General features: G+C 40.7%; 1 protein-coding gene across 2 annotated transcripts in view; it reads right to left on the bottom strand.

The window, feature by feature from the left end:
- Positions 1 to 21018, bottom strand: part of LOC128639127 (histone-lysine N-methyltransferase 2A) — a 173706-nt gene that overhangs the window by 66641 nt on the left and 86047 nt on the right. For both annotated transcript variants that reach the window (XM_053691296.1, XM_053691295.1), the window contains 3 exons: positions 20061 to 20135; positions 7858 to 8032; positions 7548 to 7655 (listed from right to left, as the gene is read on the bottom strand). In XM_053691296.1, coding sequence (XP_053547271.1) covers positions 7548 to 7655; positions 7858 to 8032; positions 20061 to 20135 — 358 coding nt within the window. The remainder of the gene's footprint in view (positions 1 to 7547; positions 7656 to 7857; positions 8033 to 20060; positions 20136 to 21018) is intronic.

Raw genomic sequence — 21018 nt, 5'->3', positions numbered from 1 at the left:
AACGGAGTGAGTCTCTGGTCCTCTGATTTACTTGTATCCTCGGAGACAAGTTTGTATAGTCCCCATTCCACTGACTGAGCATGCACAGTTGTAATGGTCTTAGATGAATGCGCGCAAAAGGAACTATGTCCATCGCCGCTACCATCAAACCTATCACTTCCATGCACTGCGCTATGGAAGGAAGAGGAACGGAATGAAGTATCCGACAAGAGTCTAGAAGTTTTGTTTTTCTGGCCTCTGTCAGAAAAATCCTCATTTCTAAGGAGTCTATTATTGTTCCCAAGAAGGGAACCCTTGTTGACGGAGATAGAGAACTCTTTTCCACGTTCACTTTCCATCCATGAGATCTGAGAAAGGCCAGGACGATGTCCGTGTGAGCCTTTGCTTGAGGAAGGGACGACGCTTGAATCAGAATGTCGTCCAAGTAAGGTACTACAGCAATGCCCCTTGGTCTTAGCACAGCTAGAAGGGACCCTAGTACCTTTGTGAAAATCCTTGGAGCAGTGGCTAATCCGAAAGGAAGCGCCACGAACTGGTAATGCTTGTCCAGGAATGCGAACCTTAGGAACCGATGATGTTCCTTGTGGATAGGAATATGTAGATATGCATCCTTTAAATCCACCGTGGTCATGAATTGACCTTCCTGGATGGAAGGAAGAATTGTTCGAATGGTTTCCATTTTGAACGATGGAACCTTGAGAAACTTGTTTAAGATCTTGAGATCTAAGATTGGTCTGAACGTTCCCTCTTTTTTGGGAACTATGAACAGATTGGAGTAGAACCCCATCCCTTGTTCTCCTAATGGAACAGGATGAATCACTCCCATTTTTAACAGGTCTTCTACACAATGTAAGAATGCCTGTCTCTTTATATGGTCTGAAGACAATTGAGACCTGTGGAACCTCCCCCTTGGGGGAAGCCCCTTGAATTCCAGAAGATAACCTTGGGAGACTATTTCTAGCGCCCAAGGATCCAGAACATCTCTTGCCCAAGCCTGAGCGAAGAGAGAGAGTCTGCCCCCCACCAGATCCGGTCCCGGATCGGGGGCCAACATTTCATGCTGTCTTGGTAGCAGTGGCAGGTTTCTTGGCCTGCTTTCCCTTGTTCCAGCCTTGCATTGGTCTCCAAGCTGGCTTGGCTTGAGAAGTATTACCCTCTTGCTTAGAGGACGTAGCACTTTGGGCTGGTCCGTTTCTACGAAAGGGACGAAAATTAGGTTTATTTTTGGCCTTGAAAGGCCGATCCTGAGGAAGGGCGTGGCCCTTACCCCCAGTGATATCAGAGATAATCTCTTTCAAGTCAGGGCCAAACAGCGTTTTCCCCTTGAAAGGAATGTTAAGTAGCTTGTTCTTGGAAGACGCATCAGCTGACCAAGATTTCAACCAAAGCGCTCTGCGCGCCACAATAGCAAACCCAGAATTCTTAGCCGCTAGCCTAGTCAATTGCAAAGTGGCGTCTAGGGTGAAAGAATTAGCCAATTTGAGAGCATTGATTCTGTCCATAATCTCCTCATAAGGAGGAGAATCACTATCGACCGCCTTTACCAGCTCATCGAACCAGAAACACGCGGCTGTAGCGACAGGGACAATGCATGAAATTGGTTGTAGAAGGTAACCCTGCTGAACAAACATCTTTTTAAGTAAACCTTCTAATTTTTTATCCATAGGATCTTTGAAAGCACAACTATCTTCTATGGGTATAGTGGTGCGTTTGTTTAAAGTGGAAACCGCTCCCTCGACCTTGGGGACTGTCTGCCATAAGTCCTTTCTGGGGTCGACCATAGGAAACAATTTTTTAAATATGGGGGGAGGGACGAAAGGAATACCGGGCCTTTCCCATTCTTTATTTACAATGTCCGCCACCCGCTTGGGTATAGGAAAAGCTTCTGGGAGCCCCGGGACCTCTAGGAACTTGTCCATTTTACATAGTTTCTCTGGGATGACCAACTTGTCACAATCATCCAGAGTGGATAATACCTCCTTAAGCAGAATGCGGAGATGTTCCAACTTAAATTTAAACGTAATCACATCAGGTTCAGCTTGTTGAGAAATGTTCCCTGAATCAGTAATTTCTCCCTCAGACAAAACCTCCCTGGCCCCATCAGACTGGTTTAGGGGCCCTTCAGAACCATTATTATCAGCGTCGTCATGCTCTTCAGTATCTAAAACAGAGCAGTCGCGCTTACGCTGATAAGTGTGCATTTTGGCTAAAATGTTTTTGACAGAATTATCCATTACAGCCGTTAATTGTTGCATAGTAAGGAGTATTGGCGCGCTAGATGTACTAGGGGCCTCCTGAGTGGGCAAGACTCGTGTAGACGAAGGAGGGAATGATGCAGTACCATGCTTACTCCCCTCACTTGAGGAATCATCTTGGGCATCATTGTCATTGTCACATAAATCACATTTATTTAAATGAGAAGGAACTCTGGCTTCCCCACATTCAGAACACAGTCTATCTGGTAGTTCAGACATGTTAAACAGGCATAAACTTGATAACAAAGTACAAAAAACGTTTTAAAATAAAACCGTTACTGTCACTTTAAATTTTAAACTGAACACACTTTATTACTGCAATTGCGAAAAAATATGAAGGAATTGTTCAAAATTCACCAAAATTTCACCACAGTGTCTTAAAGCCTTAAAAGTATTGCACACCAAATTTGGAAGCTTTAACCCTTAAAATAACGGAACCGGAGCCGTTTTTAACTTTAACCCCTTTACAGTCCCTGGTATCTGCTTTGCTGAGACCCAACCAAGCCCAAAGGGGAATACGATACCAAATGACGCCTTCAGAAAGTCTTTTCTATGTATCAGAGCTCCTCACACATGCGACTGCATGTCATGCCTCTCAAAAACAAGTGCGCAACACCGGCGCGAAAATGAGGCTCTGCCTATGATTTGGGAAAGCCCCTAAGAATAAGGTGTCTAAAACAGTGCCTGCCGATATAATCTTATCAAAATACCCAGATTAAATGATTCCTCAAGGCTAAATATGTGTTAATAATGAATCGATTTAGCCCAGAAAAAGTCTACAGTCTTAATAAGCCCTTGTGAAGCCCTTATTTACTATCTTAATAAACATGGCTTACCGGATCCCATAGGGAAAATGACAGCTTCCAGCATTACATCGTCTTGTTAGAATGTGTCATACCTCAAGCAGCAAGAGACTGCTCACTGTTCCCCCAACTGAAGTTAATTCCTCTCAACAGTCCTGTGTGGAACAGCCATGGATTTTAGTCTCTTTTCTGTTTCTGAGTAAATAGTACATACCAGCACTATTTTAAAATAACAAACTCTTGATTGAATAATAAAAACTACAGTTAAACACTAAAAAACTCTAAGCCATCTCCGTGGAGATGTTGCCTGTACAACGGCAAAGAGAATGACTGGGGTAGGCGGAGCCTAGGAGGGATCATGTGACCAGCTTTGCTGGGCTCTTTGCCATTTCCTGTTGGGGAAGAGAATATCCCACAAGTAAGGATGACGCCGTGGACCGGACACACCTATGTTGGAGAAAAGTTACTTCCTTTTTGGGAACTACAAACAGGTTTGAGTAAAATCCCAGTCCTTGTTCTGCAATTGGAACTGGCTGTATCACTCCCATCTTTAGAAGATCTTCGACACAGCGTAAGAACGCCTGTTTCTTTGTCTGGTCTGAAGACAAACGAGAAATGTGGAACCTTCCCCTTGGGGGAGAGTCCTTGAATTCTAGAAGATACCCCTGAGCAACAATTTCTAATGCCCAGGGATCTGGAACGTCTCTTGCCCAAGCCTGAGTAAAGAGAGAAAGTCTGCCCCCTACTAGATCCGGTCCCGGATCGGGGGCTACCCCTTCATGCTGTCTTGGCAGCAGGCGCAGGCTTCTTGGCCTGTTTACCCTTATTCCAGCCCTGCAAGGGTTTACAGGTTGCTTTAGGCTGGGAAGCCTTACCCTCTTGCTTAGCGGCAGCAGAGGTTGAAGCAGATACGCTCCTGAAGTTGCGAAAGGAGCGAAAAATAGCCTTGTTTTTGGCCTTAAACAGTCTATCCTGCGGGAGGGCATGACCCTTCCCCCCAGTGATATCCGCGATAATTTCTTTCAACTCGGGACCAAAAAGGGTCTTTCCCTTGAAAGGAATGTTTAGTAATTTTGTTTTGGACGACACGTCAGCCGACCATGATTTGAGCCAAAGCGCTCTTCGCGCCATAATGGCAAAACCTGAATTTTTCGCCACTAACTTAGCTAATTGGAAAGCGGCATCAGTGATAAAAAAATTAGCCAGCTTTAAAGCGTGAATTCTATCCATGACTTCGTCATATGAAGTCTCCCTCTGGAGCGACTCCTCCAGCGCCTCAAACCAAAAAGCCGCTGCAGTAGTTACAGGAATAATGCAGGCAATTGGCTGGAGAAGGAAACCTTGCTGAACAAACATTTTCTTCAGCAAACCTTCCAATTTTTTATCCATAGGGTCTTTAAAAGCACAACTGTCTTCTATTGGTATAGTTGTACGCTTAGCAAGTGTTGAAACTGCTCCCTCCACCTTAGGGACCGTCTGCCCCGCCTGGGGTCATTTATGGGGAACATTTTCTTAAAGATAGGGGGGGGGGGGGGGAACAAAAGGTACACCTGGTCTCTCCCACTCCTTAGTCACAATATCCGCCACCCTCTTTGGGATCGGAAACGCATCAGTGTATACAGGAACCTCTAAAAATCTGTCCATTTTACACAATTTTTCTGGGACCACCATGAGGTCACAATCATCTAGCGTAGCTAAAACCTCCTTAAGCAGGACGCGGAGGTGTTCCAGCTTAAATTTAAACGCTAATGAATCTGACTCTGCCCGCTGAGAAATTTTTCCTGTGTCAGAAATTTCTCCCTCGGACAGACCATCCCTCACTGCAACTTCAGAGTGTTGTGAGGGTACTACAGATAAATCATCCAAAGCTTCTGATTGCTCATCCTCCGTTCTTAAAACTGAGCTATCACGCTTTTTTGGAAAAACAGGCAGTTTGGATAGAAATGCCGCAAGGGAATTATCCATGACTGCTGCTAATTGTTTTAATGTAATAGGGCACAATGCGCTAGAGGTACTAGGCAACGCTTGCGCAGGTGTAACTGGTGTAGACACATGGGGAGAGGAAGGAGGACTATCCTCATTACCTTCCGTCAAAGAATCATCTTGGGCTACATTTTTAAGTGTCACTGCATGGTCATTAAAATGTTTAGATACCTTAGCACACTTTAAACACAAATGCAATGGGGGTACTGCCATGGCTTTCAAACACATAGAACAAGGTCTATCTGTAGGCTCAGACATGTTAGACAGACTTAGATAGCACTTAAATACAAAAAAATACACTTTTTGAAAAAACGTTACTGTGCCTTTAAATAATAAAAAGTATCCACTTTTTTTACCAAATCTCAAAAAAACATCCGATCTTTATGAAATTTACACCATATGATCCTAATGCTTTGAAAAGATTGCACACCAAGTTTCAAGCCAATTAACCCCTTATTGCCCAAACCGGAGCAAATTGAAGCTGCCATCGGTTTAACACACTACAGCACGATGCCACAGTCTCTGCTGTGGCCCTACCTTCCTTGGGGATTAGTTTTGGAACTAAATAAGCCTCCCTGAAGTCCTTCTGCAATCTCTGGACTCTACATGTGAAGCTGGATGAAGTTGACTTGCAAAACAACTGCGCAACTGAGGCGCGAAAATTAGGCCCCCTCCCTCTTCACTCCGGATTTGTGGGGCCTTCCTGAGTCAATTTAGGTGTCTAAAATTATGCCAGGCGTATAAAACCCCTATAAAGTGTTCCAAACATGATAAACACTTGTGCAAACATCAGATTATATTAAAAAATAATCGATTTTCCCCATAACAGTGTCCATCAGTGATTTAAGCCCTTTTAACTAAGCCATCCTTCTATACTGAGTCTGAGAATAAGGCTTACCTTCCCACATGGGGATTTCTGTCAGTCTTCTAGCATTACCAAGTCTTGTTAGAAAAAAAGTGACTGAGCATACCTTAAGCAGTTAAGCCTGCAAACTGTTCCCCCCAACTGAAGTTCTCCGGCACTCAACAGTCCTGTGTGGGAACAGCAATGGATTTTAGTTACAACATGCTAAAATCTTTTTCCTCTCAGCAGAAATCTTCATCACTTTCTGCCTCAGAGTAAATAGTACAAACCGGCACTATTTTAAAATAACAAACTCTTGATTGAAGAAATAAAAACTACAAATCTAACACCACATACTCTTTACCCTCCCGTGGAGATGCTACTTGTTAGAGCGGCAAAGAGAATGACTGGGGGGGGGCGGAGCCTGAGGGGAGCTATATGGACAGCTCTGCTGTGTGTTCTCTTTGCCACTTCCTGTAGGGATTGAGAATATCCCACAAGTAAGGATGAATCCGTGGACTGGATACACCATGTAAGAGAAACAACATTTTCTCCAGTCATTGTTCATATTTTTTTGCTTGCCAACACCTCTTCCATTTTCCAGTACTTCACATCACTAATTAATTTTAAACTAGATAAGCGACTTAAAAGGGACATGAAACCCCAAAAATGTATTTCATGATTCAGAAAGGGCATACAAATTTAATCAACTCTCCAATTTACTTTGAATTCTTTAAATTTGTAAAACTCTCTATCCTTTGCTAAAGGAGCAGCAATGTAATACTGGGAGCTAGCTAAACACATCTGGTGAGCCATTAACAAGAAGCATATTATCTGCAGCCCCAACTAGCTACCAGTAGTGCACTGTTGCTTCTGAGCCTATCTAAGTATACTTTCAACAAAGGATATCAAGAGAGGAAAGCAGTAAAAGTAAAATGAAAAGTTAATTAAAGTAAAATGGAAAGTTGTTTAATATTGCATGCACTATCTGCATCATGAAAGTTTAAACTTGACTTTACTGCCCTTCAAACCAGATCGCTGCTAAGCTGGCTTTAAGTTTGTAGTTGCTACTTTCATTCTAATAATACTGTAAATAATTTTTCAGTTGGAAACCACACAAATTATAGGTTGTTTTTTTTAGTAGACTCAGCAGATTCAACTATTAAAACGACATACATGCATGTGTGTTTTTTTCAGACAAACAGGACCCTGACAAGGCCCCTTGATATGGATTATGGGTCTAAACGCCCATAGGCTTGTGTGGTGTTGAGGCTACTGGGTTTGCTAGCACAGCATGTTTTTATGACTTGAACAGTGTGTAAGCTTATTGGTTGTATACAGGACTGACTTTGATAATGGCGGTCTACAAGGATCTGGAGACCTTGAGTACAGACAAAACTGTGGTCATTTTGTTTTGACAAACTGTAACAATATAGTGAGTACTTACATGCATTATTATCAAATACCTAGAACCTGAAAGACTCATTATAAAAAAGAAGAGGGAGGGGTGGGGAGAAGACTACTAGTACGTTATCTCCAAATGGGTCAGGGACTACTGACAAACATTACAGAATGTCTTCCATTCCAATATAAATGTCACAATGAACAAAATACAAATATAAAAGGTTGTTATGCTACACAATAATGCTGTGTTAAATTTACCGGGCAGATTTGAGCTGTATTTCCTCCTCCTCTTCTTCGTTTGGTTTGTACTCCGGTGGCTGGCGGTGTTTTGAGGCTAAGAAGTTAAACATGTCAAATGCGGATTTCCTGAACAAAAGTAGAGAAGAAGGGATTGATAGTGTAATTATAGCAGTATAAAATATGGAACTTTTTAATATTAGATATAGTAGTAACAATGATATGATGCTGGTTTTACATTAAATAAGCCTTTCTCAGAAGGCACAATCTCTAAATTTAGACATTGTGTGGGAGTCAAACTACTGTATATAATCCACTGCACTTTGCTTACCTGAGGTTTACCTCTGCTCGTGCTGACCCATGTGGATTAAGAGGGGGCTCCTCCTCCCCAGCTGGACGGTGGAAACGAAACTTGTAGTTACGGCACCTGTTGGCTCCATATAACTGCTCAATCAGGAAGACAATGGCATCATGAACAATTCCCAACATCCTTAGCCCATTCACACCTAGGCAGTAAGAAAAAAAACATAATTTAATCTTACTTGATAAAATGAATTTCTTTCTTGGTGGTGAGAGTGCGCAATTCCTTACTATTGGGAATTTATCACCTGGCCACTAAAAAGAGGCAAATAACCCCTATACCAAGAGTTTTATAAACCCTTAAACCTAATTCCTTCTGTGAAGTACCCACTGATGTTCCCTTTGGGACAGAAGCAGTAGTCATTTTAGAGTGCAATACAAAATTTAAACAGGCATTGCAAAGCTGAGCTGGAGGACAACAGTAGCCAATTAGCAAATCATGAACTTATTAGTTGGAAATAAAAAATCTGTAGACCTCTCCTCTAAAGGGTCTAAAATAGAAGGGACTGTTCCAGTCTGCTCCGTAACAGAGAAAATCAGCACAAGTATATTAGAGATAAAACAAACACTTAACCCTCTGTATAAATGGTGACAGAGTTAACCACTGCTTTACAGTTATAAATCAGCTATATGCATATACATTAAAGTACACTTAGATTGCTATGCCAAAAAAAGTTCCAAAAATTAACTTACATAAGGTGAAATTGACCTAAATAATGATAAATCCAAACGGATATAAGGTCTCCACACTCCTGGTGTAAAATATCTTACCCCTCACAGCGTCGGCAGAGTGAGGGAGAAGTAAAAGCGTGCAAAGCAATGAGTGATGGAAAGCTGAGGGCCCCCAATGTGCAAACATAGCCTTTGCACTGTTAAAAAGAGACCCCAAGTCAGGAAAACTGAAAAAACAAACAAAACATAATTTATGCTTACCTGATAAATTTATTTCTCTTGTAGTGTATCCAGTCCACGGATCATCCATTACTTGTGGGATATTCTCCTTCCCAACAGGAAGTTGCAAGAAGATCACCCACAGCAGAGCTGCTATATAGCTCCTCCCCCAGCTGTCATATCCAGTCATTCGACCGAAAAACAAACAGAGAAAGGAGAAACCATAGGGTGCAGTGTTGACTGTAGTTTAATTAAAATTTAGACCTGCCTTAAAAGGACAGGGCGGGCCGTGGACTGGATACACTACAAGAGAAATACATTTATCAGGTAAGCATAAATTATGTTTTCTCTTGTTAAGTGTATCCAGTCCACGGATCATCCATTACTTGTGGTATACCAATACCAAAGCTAAAGTACACGGATGATGGGAGGGACAAGGCAGAATTAAGCGGAAGGAACCACTGCCTGAAGAACCTTTCTCCCAAAAACAGCCTCCGAAGAAGCAAAAGTATCAAATTTGGAAAATTTGGAAAAGGTGTGAAGCGAAGACCAAGTCGCGGCCTTGCAAACCTGTTCAACAGAGGCCTCATTTTTAAAGGCCCAGGTGGAAGCCACAGCTCTAGTAGAATGAGCTGTAATCCTTTCAGGGGGCTGCTGTCCAGCAGTCTCATAGGCTAGGCGTATTACGCTCCGAAGCCAAAAGGAAAGAGAGGTTGCCGGAGCTTTTTGACCTCTCCTCTGTCCAGAGTAAACGACAAACAGGGAAGATGTTTGACGAAAATCCTTAGTAGCTTGTAAATAAAACTTCAAGGCACGGACTACGTCCAGATTATGTAAAAGACGTTCCTTCTTTGAAGAAGGATTAGGACACAATGATGGAACAACAATCTCTTGATTGATATTCTTGTTAGAAACCACCTTAGGTAAAAACCCAGGTTTGGTACGCAGAACTACCTTATCTGCATGAAAAATCAGATAAGGAGAATCACATTGTAAGGCAGATAGCTCAGAGACTCTCCGAGCCGAGGAAATAGCCATCAAAAACAGAACTTTCCAAGATAAAAGTTTAATATCAATGGAATGAAGGGGTTCAAACGGAACTCCTTGAAGAACCTTAAGAACCAAGTTTAAGCTCCACGGGGGAGCAACAGGTTTAAACACAGGCTTAATTCTAACCAAAGCCTGGCAAAATGCCTGGACGTCTGGAACCTCTGCCAGACGCTTGTGCAAAAGAATAGACAGAGCAGAAATCTGTCCCTTTAAGGAACTAGCTGATAATCCTTTGTCCAAGCCCTCTTGGAGAAAGGACAATATTCTAGGAATCCTAACCTTACACCATGAGTAATTCTTGGATTCACACCAATAAAGATATTTACTCCATATCTTGTTATTAGTACGCTTTGCTAAAGTAGAAACTGCTCCCTCCACCTTAGGGACCGTCTGCCATAAGTCCCGTGTAGTGGCGTCTATTGGAAACATTTTTCTAAATATAGGAGGTGGGGAAAAAGGCACACCCGGTCTATCCCACTCCTTGCTAATAATTTCTGTAAGCCTTTTAGGTATAGGAAAAACATCAGTACACACCGGCACTGCATAGTATTTATCCAGCCTACACAATTTCTCTGGTACTGCAACTGTGTTACAGTCATTCAGAGCAGCTAATACCTCCCCAAGCAACACACGGAGGTTCTCAAGCTTAAATTTAAAATTAGAAATCTCTGAATCAGGTTTCCCCGAATCAGAGATGTCACCCACAGACTGAAGCTCTCCGTCCTCATGATCTGCATATTGTGACGCAGTATCAGACATGGCCCTTACAGAATCTGCGCGCTCTGTATTTCTTTCATGTAATTAACAAGAGTCCATGAGCTAGTGACGTATGGGATATACATTCCTACCAGGAGGGGCAAAGTTTCCCAAACCTTAAAATGCCTATAAATATACCCCTCACCACACCCACAAATCAGTTTTACAAACTTTGCCTCCAAGGGAGGTGGTGAAGTAAGTTTGTGCTAGATTCTACGTTGATATGCGCTCCGCAGCAAGTTGGAGCCCGGTTTTCCTCTCAGCGTGCAGTGAATGTCAGAGGGATGTGAGGAGAGTATTGCCTATTGAATGCAGTGATCTCCTTCGACGGGGTCTATTTCATAAGGTTCTCTGTTATCGGTCGTAGAGATTCATCTCTTACCTCCCTTTTCAGATCGACGATATACTCTTATATTTACCATTTCCTCTACTGATTCTCGTTTCAGTACTGGTTTGGCTTTCTACAAACATGTAGATGAGTGTCCTGGGGTAAGTAAGTCTTATTTTCTGTGACACTCTAAGCTATGGTTGGGCACTTTATTTATAAAGTTCTAAATATATGTATTCAAACATTTATTTGCCTTGACTCAGAATGTTCAACTTTCCTTATTTCCAGACAGTCAGTTTCATATTTGGGATTATGCTTTAAATTATCATATTTTTTCTTACCTCAAAAATTTGACTTTTTTCCCTGTGGGCTGTTAGGCTCGCGGGGGCTGAAAATGCTTCATTTTATTGCGTCATTCTTGGCGCGGACTTTTTTGGCGCAAAAATTCTTTTCCGTTTCCGGCGTCATACGTGTCGCAGGAAGTTGCGTCATTTTTGACGTTATTTTGCGCCAAAAATGTCGGCGTTCCGGATGTGGGCGTCGCTTTTGTCTCCACATTATTTCAGTCTCATTTTTCATTTGCTTCTGGTTGCTAGAAGCTTGATGTTTGGCATTTTTTTCCCATTCCTGAAACTGTCTTATAAGGAATTTGATCTATTTTGCTTTATATGTTGTTTTTTCTCTTACATATTGCAAGATGTCTCACGTTGCATCTGAGCCAGAAGATACTACAGGAAAACCACTGCCTGCTGGATCTACCAAAGCTAAGTGTATCTGCTGTAAACTTTTGGTAGCTATTCCTCCAGCTGTTGTTTGTAATAATTGTCATGACAAACTTGTTAAAGCAGATAATATTTCCTTTAGTGATGTACCATTGCCTGTTGCAGTTCCCTCAACATCTAAGGTGCAGAATGTTCCTGATAACATAAGAGATTTTGTTTCTGAATCCATAAAGAAGGCTTTGTCTGTTATTTCTCCTTCTAGTAAACGTAAAAAGTCTTTTAAATCTTCTCTCTCTACAGATCAATTTTTAAATGAACACCATCATTCTGATTCTTTGGACTCTTCTGGTTCAGAGGATTCTGTCTCAGAGATTGATGCTGATAAATCTTCATATTTATTTAAGATGGAATTTATTCGCTCTTTACTTAAAGAAGTACTAATTGCTTTAGAAATAGAGGATTCTAGTCCTCTTGATACTAATTCTATACGTTTGGATAAGGTTTTTAAAGCTCCTGCGGTTATTCCAGAAGTCTTTCCTGTTCCTAATGCTATTTCTGCAGTAATTGCTAAGGAATGGGATAAATTGGGTAATTCATTTACTCCTTCTAAACGTTTTAAGCAATTATATCCTGTTCCGCCTGACAGGTTAGAATTTTGGGACAAAATCCCTAAAGTTGATGGGGCTATTTCTACCCTTGCTAAACGTACTACCATTCCTACGTCAGATGGTACCTCGTTTAAAGATCCTTTAGATAGAAAAATTGAATCTTTTCTAAGAAAAGCTTATCTATGTTCAGGTAATCTTCTTAGACCTGCTATATCATTGGCTGATGTTGCTGCAGCTTCAACTTTTTGGTTGGAAACTCTAGCGCAACAAGTAACAAATCGTGATTCTCATGATATTATTATTCTTCTCCAGCATGCTAATAATTTCATCTGTGATGCCATTTTTGATATTATTAGAGTTGATGTTAGATTTATGTCTCTGGCTATCTTAGCCAGAAGAGCTTTATGGCTTAAGACTTGGAATGCTGATATGGCTTCTAAATCAACTCTACTTTCCATTTCTTTCCAGGGAAACAAATTATTTGGTTCTCAGTTGGATTCTATTATTTCAACTGTTACTGGTGGGAAAGGAACTTTTTTACCACAGGATAAAAAGTCTAAAGGTAAAAACAGGGCTAACAATCGTTTTCGTTCCTTTCGTTTCAACAAAGAACAAAAGCCTGATCCTTCGTCCTCAGGAGCAGTTTCAGTTTGGAAACCATCTCCAGTCTGGAATAAATCCAAGCCTGCTAGAAAGGCAAAGCCTGCTTCTAAGTTCACATGAAGGTACGGCCCTCATTCCAGTTCAGCTGGTAGGGGGCAGGTTACGTTTTTTCAAAGAAATTTGGATCAATTCTGTTCACAATCTTTGGATTCAGAACATTGTTTCAGAAGGGTACAGAATTGGTTTCAAGATGAGACCTCCTGCAAAGAGATTTTTTCTTTCCCATGTCCCAGTAAATCCAGTGAAAGCTCAAGCATTTCTGAATTGTGTTTCAGATCTAGAGTTGGCTGGAGTAATTATGCCAGTTCCAGTTCCGGAACAGGGGATGGGGTTTTATTCAAATCTCTTCATTGTACCAAAGAAGGAGAATTCCTTCAGACCAGTTCTGGATCTAAAATTATTGAATCGTTATGTAAGGATACCAACGTTCAAGATGGTAACTGTAAGGACTATATTGCCTTTTGTTCAGCAAGGGAATTATATGTCCACAATAGATTTACAGGATGCATATCTGCATATTCCAATTCATCCAGATCATTATCAGTTCCTGAGATTCTCTTTTCTAGACAAGCATTACCAATTTGTGGCTCTACCGTTTGGCCTTGCTACAGCTCCAAGAATTTTCACAAAGATTCTCGGTGCCCTTCTGTCTGTAATCAGAGAACAGGGTATTGTGGTATTTCCTTATTTGGACGATATCTTGGTACTTGCTCCGTCTTTACATTTAGCAGAGTCTCATACGAATCGACTTGTGTTGTTTCTTCAAGATCATGGTTGGAGGATCAATTTACCAAAAAGTTCTTTGATTCCTCAAACAAGGGTAACCTTTCTGGGTTTCCAGATAGATTCAGTGTCCATGACTTTGTCTTTAACAGACAAGAGACGTCTAAATTGATTACAGCCTGTCGAAACCTTCAGTCTCAATCATTCCCTTCGGTAGCCTTATGCATGGAAATTCTAGGTCTTATGACTGCTGCATCGGACGCGATCCCCTTTGCTCGTTTTCACATGCGACCTCTTCAGCTCTGTATGCTGAACCAATGGTGCAGGGATTACACGAAGATATATCAATTAATATCTTTAAAACCGATTGTTCGGCACTCTCTAACGTGGTGGACAGATCACCATCGTTTAATTCAGGGGGCTTCTTTTGTTCTTCCGACCTGGACTGTAATTTCAACAGATGCAAGTCTCACAGGTTGGGGAGCTGTGTGGGGATCTCTGACGGCACAAGGAGTTTGGGAATCTCAGGAGGTGAGATTACCGATCAATATCTTGGAACTCCGTGCAGTTTTCAGAGCTCTTCAGTTTTGGCCTCTTCTGAAGAGAGAATCGTTCATTTGTTTTCAGACAGACAATGTCACAACTGTGGCATACATCAATCATCAAGGAGGGACTCACAGTCCTCTGGCTATGAAAGAAGTATCTCGAATTTTGGTTTGGGCGGAATCCAGCTCCTGTCTAATCTCTGCGGTTCATATCCCAGGTGTAGACAATTGGGAAGCGGATTATCTCAGTCGCCAAACGTTGCATCCGGGCGAATGGTCTCTTCACCCAGAGGTATTTCTTCAGATTGTTCAATTGTGGGGGCTCCCAGAGATAGATCTGATGGCCTCTCATCTAAACAAGAAACTTCCCAGGTATCTGTCCAGATCCCGGGATCCTCAGGCGGAGGCAGTGGATGCATTATCACTTCCTTGGAAGTATCATCCTGCCTATATCTTTCCGCCTCTAGTTCTTCTTCCAAGAGTAATCTCCAAGATTCTGAGGGAATGCTCGTTTGTTCTGCTAATAGCTCCGGCATGGCCTCACAGGTTTTGGTATGCGGATCTTGTCCGGATGGCATCTTGCCAGCCATGGACTCTTCCGTTAAGACCAGACCTTCTGTCACAAGGTCCTTTTTTCCATCAGGATCTGAAATCCTTAAATTTAAAGGTATGGAGATTGAACGCTTGATTCTTGGTCATAGAGGTTTCTCTGACTCCGTGATTAATACTATGTTACAGGCTCGTAAATCTGTATCTCGAGAGATATATTATAGAGTCTGGAAGACTTATATTTCTTGGTGTCTTTCTCATCATTTTTCTTGGCATTCTTTTAGAATACCGAGAATTTTACAGTTTCTTCAGGATGGTTTAGATAAGGGTTTGTCCGCAAGTTCTTTGAAAGGACAAATCTCCGCTCTTTCTGTTCTTTTTCACAGAAAGATTGCTATTCTTCCTGATATTCATTGTTTTGTACAAGCTTTGGTTCGTATAAAACCTGTCATTAAGTCAATTTCTCCTCCTTGGAGTTTGAATTTGGTTCTGGGAGCTCTTCAAGCTCCTCCGTTTGAACCTATGCATTCATTGGACATTAAATTACTTTCTTGGAAAGTTTTGTTCCTTTTGGCCATCTCTTCTGCTAGAAGAGTTTCTGAATTATCTGCTCTTTCGTGTGAGTCTCCTTTTCTGATTTTTCATCAGGATAAGGCGGTGTTGCGAACTTCTTTTGAATTTTTACCTAAAGTTGTGAATTCCAACAACATTAGTAGAGAAATTGTGGTTCCTTCATTATGTCCTAATCCTAAGAATTCTAAGGAGAAATCATTGCATTCTTTGGATGTTGTTAGAGCTTTGAAATATTATGTTGAAGCTACGAAATCTTTCCGTAAGACTTCTAGTCTATTTGTTATCTTTTCCGGTTCTAGGAAAGGCCAGAAAGCTTCTGCCATTTCTTTGGCATCTTGGTTGAAATCTTTAATTCATCTTGCCTATGTTGAGTCGGGTAAAATTCCGCCTCAAAGAATTACAGCTCATTCTACTAGGTCAGTATCTACTTCCTGGGCGTTTAGGAATGAAGCTTCGGTTGACCAGATCTGCAAAGCAGCAACTTGGTCCTCTTTGCATACTTTTACTAAATTCTACCATTTTGATGTATTTTCTTCTTCTGAAGCAGTTTTTGGTAGAAAAGTTCTTCAGGCAGCGGTTTCAGTTTGAATCTTCTGCTTATGTTTTTTGTTAAACTTTATTTTGGGTGTGGATTATTTTCAGCAGGAATTGGCTGTCTTTATTTTATCCCTCCCTCTCTAGTGACTCTTGTGTGGAAAGATCCACATCTTGGGTAGTCATTATCCCATACGTCACTAGCTCATGGACTCTTGTTAATTACATGAAAGAAAACATAATTTATGTAAGAACTTACCTGATAAATTCATTTCTTTCATATTAACAAGAGTCCATGAGGCCCACCCTTTTTTGTGGTGGTTATGATTTTTTTGTATAAAGCACAATTATTCCAATTCCTTATTTTATATGCTTCGCACTTTTTTTCTTATCACCCCACTTCTTGGCTATTCGTTAAACTGATTTGTGGGTGTGGTGAGGGGTGTATTTATAGGCATTTTAAGGTTTGGGAAACTTTGCCCCTCCTGGTAGGAATGTATATCCCATACGTCACTAGCTCATGGACTCTTGTTAATATGAAAGAAATGAATTTATCAGGTAAGTTCTTACATAAATTATGTTTTCTCCTAACCCCAGAACAATCGCGCTTGCCTCTTAATTCAGGCAACCTGGATAATACCTCTGACAGGGTATTATTCATGATTGCAGCCATGTCCTGCAAGGTAATCGCTATGGGCGTCCCTGATGTAATTGGCGCCATATTAGCGTGCATCCCGAGCGGGAGGCGAAGGGTCTGCATTGTGGGGAGAGTTAGTCGGCATAACTTCCCCCTCGTCAGAATCTTCTGGTGATATTTCTTTTACATTTAAAGACTGATCTTTACTGTTTAAGGTGAAATCAATACATTTAGTACACATTCTCCTATGGGGCTCCACCATGGCTTTCAAACATAATGAACAAGTAGTTTCCTCTGTGTCAGACATGTTTAAACAGACTAGCAATGAGACTAGCAAGCTTGGAAAACACTTTAAACAAGTTTACAAGCAATATAAAAAAAGTTACTGCACCTTTAAGAAACACAAATTTTGTCAAAATTTGAAATAACAGTGAAAAAAGGCAGTTACACTAACGAAATGTTTACAGTGTATGTAACCAGTTAGCAGAGCATTGCACCCACTTGCAAATGGATGATTAACCCCTTAATACCCAAAACGGAATAATAAAAGACAAAAACGTTTTTTTCAAACAGTCACAACAGCTGCCACAGCCCTACTGTGGCTTTTTACCTCCCTCAAAAACGACTTTGAAGCCTTTTGAGCCCTCCAGAGATGTCCTGGATCATGCAGGAAGAAGCTGGATGTCTGTGTCTGTAATTTTTGCTGTCCAAAAAAAACGGCAAAATAGGCCCCTCCCACTCATATTACAACAGTGGAAAGCCTAAGGAAACTGTTTCTAGGCAAAATTCAAGCCAGCCATGTGGAAAAAAACTAGGCCCCAATAAGTTTTATCACCAAATACATATAAAAATGATTAAACATGCCAGCAAACATTTTATATTACATTTTTATAAGAGTATGTATCTCTATTAATAAGCCTGATACCAGTCGCTATCACTGCATTTAAGGCTTTACTTACATTAGTTCGGTATCAGCAGCATTTTCTAGCAAATTCCATCCCTAGAAAAATATTTTAACTGCACATACCTTATTGCAGGAAAACCTGCACGCCATTCCCTCTCTGAAGTTACCTCACTCCTCAGAATATGTGAGAACAGCCATGGATCTTAGTTACTTCTGCTAAGATCATAGAAAACGCAGGCAGATTCTTCTTCTAAATACTGCCTGAGATAAACAGTACACTCCGGCACCACTTAAAAATAACAAACTTTTGATTGAAGAATAAACTAAGTATAAAACACCACACTCCTCTTACGACCTCCATCTTGGTTGAGGCTTGCAAGAGAATGACTGGATATGACAGCTGGGGGAGGAGCTATATAGCAGCTCTGCTGTGGGTGATCCTCTTGCAACTTCCTGTTGGGAAGGAGAATATCCCACAAGTAATGGATGATCCGTGGACTGGATACACTTAACAAGAGAAATACATGTAGGAGTGCATGGAAATGTAGCCACTAGTGGCTTCAGGCATAAAAGTGCAAGCACGCTGACCAGGATCTGGCTTAACCCCTCTTAAAGGGGCCATGACTTATAAAATTAAGAACAAATAAGCAACCCAAATGTACTGAAAACATAAGTAGTTGTACACTCCCCTGTGTTACCTGAAAGCTGACCTCCGCTCTAACTATGCTATACATAGTTATGTACCTACTAATAGCCTGTGGGCTGTGTAAGTGACAGAAAGTACTTACCCAGCAGACACCCACTCCACTGTGCTTACCCAGCTGCTACTCTTACATACAGTAGAGGCCATCCAGTACTGTACTAGACAGCACAGGATATACCGAGGGAGTACATCTACATGGCCAAACAGGAGGAGGCTAAAGGACCAGTCCCAGTGACAATTTTGGCAGGCTTGTTGCCACAACTCCCGCAGGAAAATTACATTGCCCAGCCAAGTACATTGCTATGTCCCTCTCTTCCAAGTTTTACCTTATGAGGGGAATATGAAAACAAAGATCCCTCTTCTATTAGAATAAAATTCTGAGCACCTCAATCTTACACTGCTACTGGAAAGGCAAAGAAAATAATGGGAGGTACAGGAAATTGGGGTGGTTTATAAAACTCTTGGTTCTATGCCTATTTGCAAATCTGACATTGGTTTTATGAGTCCATCAAGAATTTTAATTTCAGTTGGATACAACCGGGGTTGCAAATGGGATTATCACTATTCAAAAATGGTATTCATTCCATTAACTTTTGGTATAAGTTGATACTCTCTAATTTAGGTGAAGCTTATTTACAGAACTTGGATAGAAGTGGGCAACAAATGCTAGATATATCTGGTGAGGACTTGGTGAAATACAGTATACAAAAAGTGGAAAAAGCTACACTTTCTGCAGCATGGCGGGAATCCCATGTAAAATGTATTAATCAGGTTTATATTACACCAGCTAAACTCAATCGCTGGTACCCTAATACCCAAAACTACTGTCCTAGATGTCACTTTTCGGAAGCCGACCTGGACCATATATTTTTTAGCTGCCCTAAAATTCAGAAGTTCTGGTCCCGAGTTCAATTTTGGCTTTGTAAGATTTTAAAAATAAATATCAAGCTTGATAAAAGACATATATTTCTCTTACATGAAAGGCCAAATCCACGGGTAAATACTTCATTAATATAACTATTTGGGGCGGTAGATACCTTATACTTAAAAATTGGAAAAATAAACGAGAACCATCTATTAATAATTTAATATATCTCCTCCAGACACAGGCTATAATAGAACCATTTGATGCCTATACCTCTACAGAAAAAGTTATTGAGAGATACTATATGAAATGGGCATCGTTCGTGGAGGTATATAATATTGACACCCAAAAACAATTATTGTCCCCTATTGAAAATGCAATATTGACTTAGTTACTTAAGCTCTCTACAGTATTTTCTAAAAGTTAGTATCTTTTTTCCTAGATGATAGAAGAGCAGTAGTATAATATAATGAGAAAAGACCCCTTTGCTCTTGTTCGTCTCTCTTCCCTTCACTCCCCCATGCCTTTTTCCATTTTTTAAGTTTAGGTCAAGCTAGATTATTTAGGGAAAAATTTAGATATATGTTTCATTAAACAAAGGTTTCAATCTCATAAAACATAGGTCATAAATATTTATATATTAAATTGGACATTTATTAAACTGTAAAACTCTTGGTGTAGGATGTCTTTGCCTCCTACTGGTGATGAATCCCCAACAGTAAGGAATCACAGATTCTCACCACCTTAAGAAATTAAAGGATCATTTTCTTATTAACAATGATAATCACACTCTTCTCCCAGTTAGCCAGAATAGTTAATCCATTAATATGCCATAATGCGATTTACTCATAGCATTGTGCTTAAGTTAATTTACTCCTGCATGTGACTATCCCTTTAACCTAGTGCTATCCCCATTTGTGATGATGTGAGAAAAATATATGTAGACTTGTGGGCCACACACATTCAAATCTATTTTCACATTCCTCCTCTTTTTATGAGCAAAACCCAGTTCCCCCAGCAGATAAACAATAATACAAAAAAAAAATCATCTAATAAAAATAAATCACTAACTGGATAATCCCGCTATAAGTTTCTAAAATGGGACTGCCGTTAGGCAGTTTACCTGTAAACGAGAGCTGTTTCAGTCTGGCATTAGATCTTGCCTCCTGAACTTTGTCTGTTAGAGATTTCCAGGCCTCTGTAAAAATAAGGGAACATTTGGTGAGCACCAGTTGTACAAAGAAAATAATTTTATCAATTGACATAATGCATCTAGTGGACATTAAAGGGACATGAAACCCAAAAATGTTCTTTCATGTTTCAGATGGTGAAAACAATTTTAAACAACTTTCCAATTTACTTCTTTTACCTAATTTGCTTTGTTCTCTTGGTATCCTTTTTTTGAAAATCATACCTAGGTAGACTCAGGAGCTGGGAGCTAGCTGATTGGTGTCTGCATACATATACCTCTTATCAATGGCTTATGATCTGTTCAGCTAGCTCCTAGTAGTGCATTGCTGTTCCTTCAATAAAGGATACCAAGAGAATGAAGCAAAATTGATAAAAACAAAATGTATGCTTACCTAATAAATTATTTTCTTTCCTGGCATGAAGAGTCCACAAATCCATTCTAATTACTAGTGGGAATTCAACTCCTGGCCACCAGGAGGAGGAAAAGAACACCCCAGCAAAAGCTTTAAGAATCCCACCCACTTATCACACCCCATAATCCCCAGCCATTACAGCCGAGGAAATACGGAAAGAGAAGAGGAACACCAAGGGTATAGAGGTGCCTGAAGTTACGAAAAAATAATAAGCCGTCTTGATTTAGATAAGGGCGGGTCATGGTCCATGCCAGGTAAGAAAATAATTTATCATCAGGTAAACATAAATTTTGTTTTCTTTCCAATAACATGGAGAGTCCATGAATCCATTCTAATCACTAGTGGGAACCAATACTTAAGCTAGAGGACACAGAATGGAAAGGGAGGGAGAAACAAGACAGGTGGACCTAAACTGAAGGCACCACCGCTTGAAGAACCGCTTTCGAAGGAAGCCTCAGCTGAGGCAAAAACATTGAA

The sequence above is a fragment of the Bombina bombina genome, chromosome 8 (assembly GCF_027579735.1).
Source record: "Bombina bombina isolate aBomBom1 chromosome 8, aBomBom1.pri, whole genome shotgun sequence".
Lineage (NCBI taxonomy): Eukaryota > Metazoa > Chordata > Amphibia > Anura > Bombinatoridae > Bombina > Bombina bombina.
This window is presented reverse-complemented; position numbering and strand designations above follow the sequence as displayed.